We start from the raw sequence: 4491 nt of genomic DNA, 5'->3' as shown, positions 1-4491 counted from the left end.
TCAAGTATAAGTTATCTCGGTGTTAATTTAACACCGGGATAACTTATACCTTATAGAGGGTGGGGTAATTAGCACCGGTATAACTTATACTTTCTTCTTAGAAATTATACAATTGTCATTCTTAATACAACATACCAAACAGTGAATAAACAACAATCCCAGCATAATTAATCCCAGTATAACTTATCCCAACATAACTTATACCGGCATAAATTATATTGCATAAGCCCTATTCCAACCAAACAACCCCTTAGTGTTCGTCTTCCACTTGTCCGATTAATTCAAACTCGCGCCGAGTAGAACGCATAAAAGAAGAATGCACTCCAAGGAATTTTATCATTCCATCGTTCAAATCGAAAACCTCTATTTAATGGTAGAAGAATTTTATACCTCTCATCATATCCTTGGATCGAAATACTTTCACTATTAGGGGTCGTTTGGTCGCTGGTTAGAGTTATGCAGAAATTAGTTATGCGAAGATTAATTATACATAACTTAGTTATGTACTAATTTGTTATGCAGCGTTTAGTCATGCAGTATTATGCTATGCATGGTTTAATTATAAAGAGATTAGTTATATAAGGATTAACAAGGCATGAATTAGTAATTTATGGATTGTAATGTAGAGATTATTTTTGATACGTTTACTTTATTTTTATTATATAATGTGCAATTTAAAATAAATATGAAGTTTTTTTTTATAATTTGGATGTTTAATCCATGTATTAGTTATTTCACATTCTACCTTGGATAAGTAATACATAGATTTGTTGTATAACTTATCCATGTATACGTATACCCCCAATGGAAAAAAACAACCAAACATAACATTAGTTATGCTGACTTTCGTACAAAGTAACTAAAGGCATCTAAGGGATTGTTTGATTTGAATACAGGTTATGCTGGGATAAATTATGTTGGGATAAGTTATACTGGGATAAGTTATGCTGGGATTAATTATTCTGGTATTATTTTTTATCCATTATTTGGTATGTTGTATTAAAAATGACAATTACATAATTTCTAAGAAGAAGGTATAAGTTAATCCCGGAATAACTTATTCCAGGTTTAGTAACCAAACAAGGTATAAGGTTGTATTAAATTTTTATCCCAGCACTACTTTATTTATCCCTCATACTAAACGACCCCTAAATGTGATATTATGTTACTCGTAATAAATGAATAACTTACCTTATACCTAGCCACCAAACGACCCCTTAATTTTTATAAAAGCTGAGACTCTTCTATTGTAAGTGGTAGCAACAAAGTCTTAGTGGAAAAGAGATCACAGACAAAATGGGTAGGAATATTATTATATGCCTAATAATATGCTACTAAATATCCCAGGCTCAAGAAAACACATTACAGAATTTCTGGATACTTCTACATCAATAAAGCTGAGAATATTAAAATCAATCAGATGCTTTCATACAATTCAAGATTCACATCAGTAAACCAGAAAAACATAATACCAGATGCTCAAAAGCACTCCTCAACAACAGTAAGAAGGGATGGTGCTTTCTATGTGTGATTCCACATACATATTCCTACATTATAAAACATCTTAAAGATACATAGCATTATAATAGCAGCAACAATAACAATAACACCAATATAATCTCACAAGTGTGGTCTGGGGAGGATAATATGTACGCAGATCTTACCCCTACCTTAGGAAAGTAAATGTTATTTCCGACGGACCCTCGACTCATGTATAGCAAAAAGAATCAATAAACGGACAGTAGCAACAATAAGGTAATAGGACATAGCATTATAGTAGCAACAAACTTTATTACATAGTGCTCATCTAATCAAAACCAAAGGATAAGAACTAATGCTTCCCTAACTTCCTCAACCTTTCTCATTCCAAAAATAGATAAAGGTGGAAAAAACATGAAGTTTTACATAACCAGAGAAGCATTTGTTAACAACATTAACCTCCTAGAAACTCAAAGACATAGCCTTTCTCAGTTTGAGATTCCCAACTAAAGTAACACATTACAGAATATTTATACTTTAACATTATTAAAACAGAAAATTAAAACTCAAACTCAACCCCATGTTTTCATACAACTTCCATCAAGTTGCATACTAGCATTCAAGATTCATATCATAAAGCAGAAATGCATAATCCAAATGTTCAAAACTCACTTCCACCTCAACAGTAAAAGGTAAGAATGGTATTCTCAATCTGTGATTGGCACAAATATTATAGAAAATATCTTAATAGTATTGTAAAAGCAGCAAACTATATTGCAAAACTGTAATATCATAAAGATAAAGATCATAGTATTATAAAACCAGCAAACTTTATTACAAAACTGAAGGATAAACACTTATCCTTCCCTCACTTCCTCAACCTTTCATATTCCAAAAACACATAAAGGTGGGAAAAAAGCATAGATTTTTACATAGCCGATTTTTTTTTTCTTTTTCTTTTTAGTCTCATATACTATATAGGAGATTCATTATCCTCAAAAGATTCTTCTCCACAATACAACAGCATAGAGAAAAAAAGGTTCAAAAAAGAGAGGAACCCCTGCAATACACAACCTTGAGTAGCCCCTGCTATGGAGTTTTTCCCTTCTCATTCTTTTCTTTTTCACATAGGCCATTCCAATCTTCAGACATTGGAGCTGGTGTATATACAGCAGAAGCTTATAAAATATGTACTGCTAGTATTTATAGATAGGAGTAGTTCATAAAACACTACTAATCTTCTTCAGGTTAAATCAGCCATTGATCTAGTCTCTCCTCCATTAATTACCCATGGGTGTCCTGCATTTAACAAAAGTAAGATCAAAATCAGCCGGAGTTGACCAAAAGTCAAACTAAAATGAAAACCAAAAAACAGGGCCAAAAATACATACTCAGGACTTGTTCAGCTGAAAACCTTCTAGAAACATCCTTACAGATCATCTTCCTCAACAAATCCTTAGCTTCAGGCGAAACCGACCTAAAATTCCTAGTGGGAAATCTCAAATTTGCCCTTAGAACAGCCTGAAATGTCTCAGTTGGAGTTTCGCCGTAAAAAGGAGGAATTCCAGAAAGCATAATATACAAAATAACACCGGTACTCCACACATCAACTTTCTCATTGTATTCTTTCCCCATTAAAACCTCCGGCGCCACGTAATACGGGGTACCCACCACCCCACTCATCAACCCCTCACACCCAACAAACCACTCCGCAGATCCAAAATCAGCCAATTTCAACCTGTCCTGAGAATCAAAAAGGATATTATCCGGCTTAATATCACGGTGGGCCACCCCCATTTTGTGACAGTGATTAATGGCGGAAATTAATTGGGCCAAAATATTAGCAGCGGCCCGTTCAGATAACGGCCCGGTGGAAACCCGCTCGTAGAGATCGCTGTTAGGGCAGAGGTCGGTTACCATGTGAAGGAAGTTTTCATCTTCGTAGATTTTATAGAGGTGAAGAATGTTTGGGCTACCGGAAAGGAGCTGCAGAATTTTGGGCTCCTTGTCGAGGCACTCACGGTCGGTGGAATCGAGGAGGAGGGATTTTTCAATAGATTTACAGGCGAAGGAATGACCGGTGACCGGAGAAAAGCAGCGGTAGACGGTACCGAATCTACCACGGCCGATTTCTTCGCAGATTTGGAAGTCGCTTTTCAAGGCTTGGCTCATATTATTTAGGCTTTTTTGTTTGGTCTTTGGGGGTTTTTGTTGAAAGAAAGCGGAGGTATTTATAATAACAGGGTAGGGGAGGGGCTTTTGTGAAAATAGAGCAAAATCGAATATTCGCATAATGCGCTGGTCGGTTTTACTTGGAGGGCAGAAGAGAGATATTCACGAGGAGGATTTCTTTCCTTTTTTTTTTCTTTCTCCGTTTAAGTTTAACATAGGCGAAATACCTTAAACCATTTCTAAACTTGACTCAAATTATTAGTATCCTTTCTGAACTATACTTGATCTTAGTTACTTCTCAACTTGGCCTTTTGAGGGCCATTACCCCCAAGATGTTGACGTGGCAAAAGTGTGGGTGCACTCGCCTGCCACGTGAATTTTTCTGTTTATGTGGCATTTTTTCTAAAAAAAATAAAATATCTTTTTACCTTTTTAAGAATATTACTTTTTTAGATAATTTTTTCGAATAAAATTTATAATAAAACTTGGATGTAACTACATTATTTAGGCTAAATATTTTTATTTGGCCAAAAATAATAAAGTTTTAGTTAATCTTTTTTTGAATTTGACATGAAAATAAAGATTTATACAATTGAAATAAATTGTCAAGGCATCTAAAAAGTTATAAAAAATATATAGTTGAAATAAATAGTCATTGCATTAAAAGAAGAAATAAAAAGAGTGTACAATTGCATTTGTAATTTCTTGCAATTGTACACTTTTTTTTATTTTTTATTTTGATGCAATGACTATTTATTTTAACTGTGTATTTTTACTTTTTTAGGTAAATTCTGTAAAAAAAAATTTAGAGCTATATAAAAAATTATAGTCAAAATAATT

General features: G+C 33.8%; 1 protein-coding gene across 1 annotated transcript; it reads right to left on the bottom strand.

Annotated features, from left to right (window-relative positions):
• Nucleotides 1-2269: 2269 nt before the first annotated feature.
• Nucleotides 2270-3692, bottom strand: LOC107832823 (phosphoenolpyruvate carboxylase kinase 1-like). Its single transcript, XM_016660716.2, has 2 exons — nucleotides 2871-3692; nucleotides 2270-2778 (listed from the first exon to the last, which is right to left on the bottom strand). Exons 1-2 carry the CDS (start codon nucleotides 3649-3651, stop codon nucleotides 2723-2725), a joined length of 837 nt encoding a protein of 278 aa, XP_016516202.1. The 5' UTR covers nucleotides 3652-3692; the 3' UTR covers nucleotides 2270-2722.
• Nucleotides 3693-4491: the final 799 nt, after the last annotated feature.

Source organism: Nicotiana tabacum, chromosome 16 (genome assembly GCF_000715075.1).
Source record: "Nicotiana tabacum cultivar K326 chromosome 16, ASM71507v2, whole genome shotgun sequence".
In the NCBI taxonomy this organism is placed as follows: domain Eukaryota; kingdom Viridiplantae; phylum Streptophyta; class Magnoliopsida; order Solanales; family Solanaceae; genus Nicotiana; species Nicotiana tabacum.
This window is presented reverse-complemented; position numbering and strand designations above follow the sequence as displayed.

Excerpts from the sequence above, each read along its gene's own strand:
- LOC107832823 (XM_016660716.2), bottom strand. The coding sequence starts at position 3,651 with ATGAGCCAAGCCTTGAAAAGCGACTTCCAAATCTGCGAAGAAATCGGC. Across the intron at positions 2,779-2,870 it reads TTCAGCTGAACAAGTCCTGA|GACACCCATGGGTAATTAAT; the intron begins GTATGTATTTTT and ends TGTTAAATGCAG.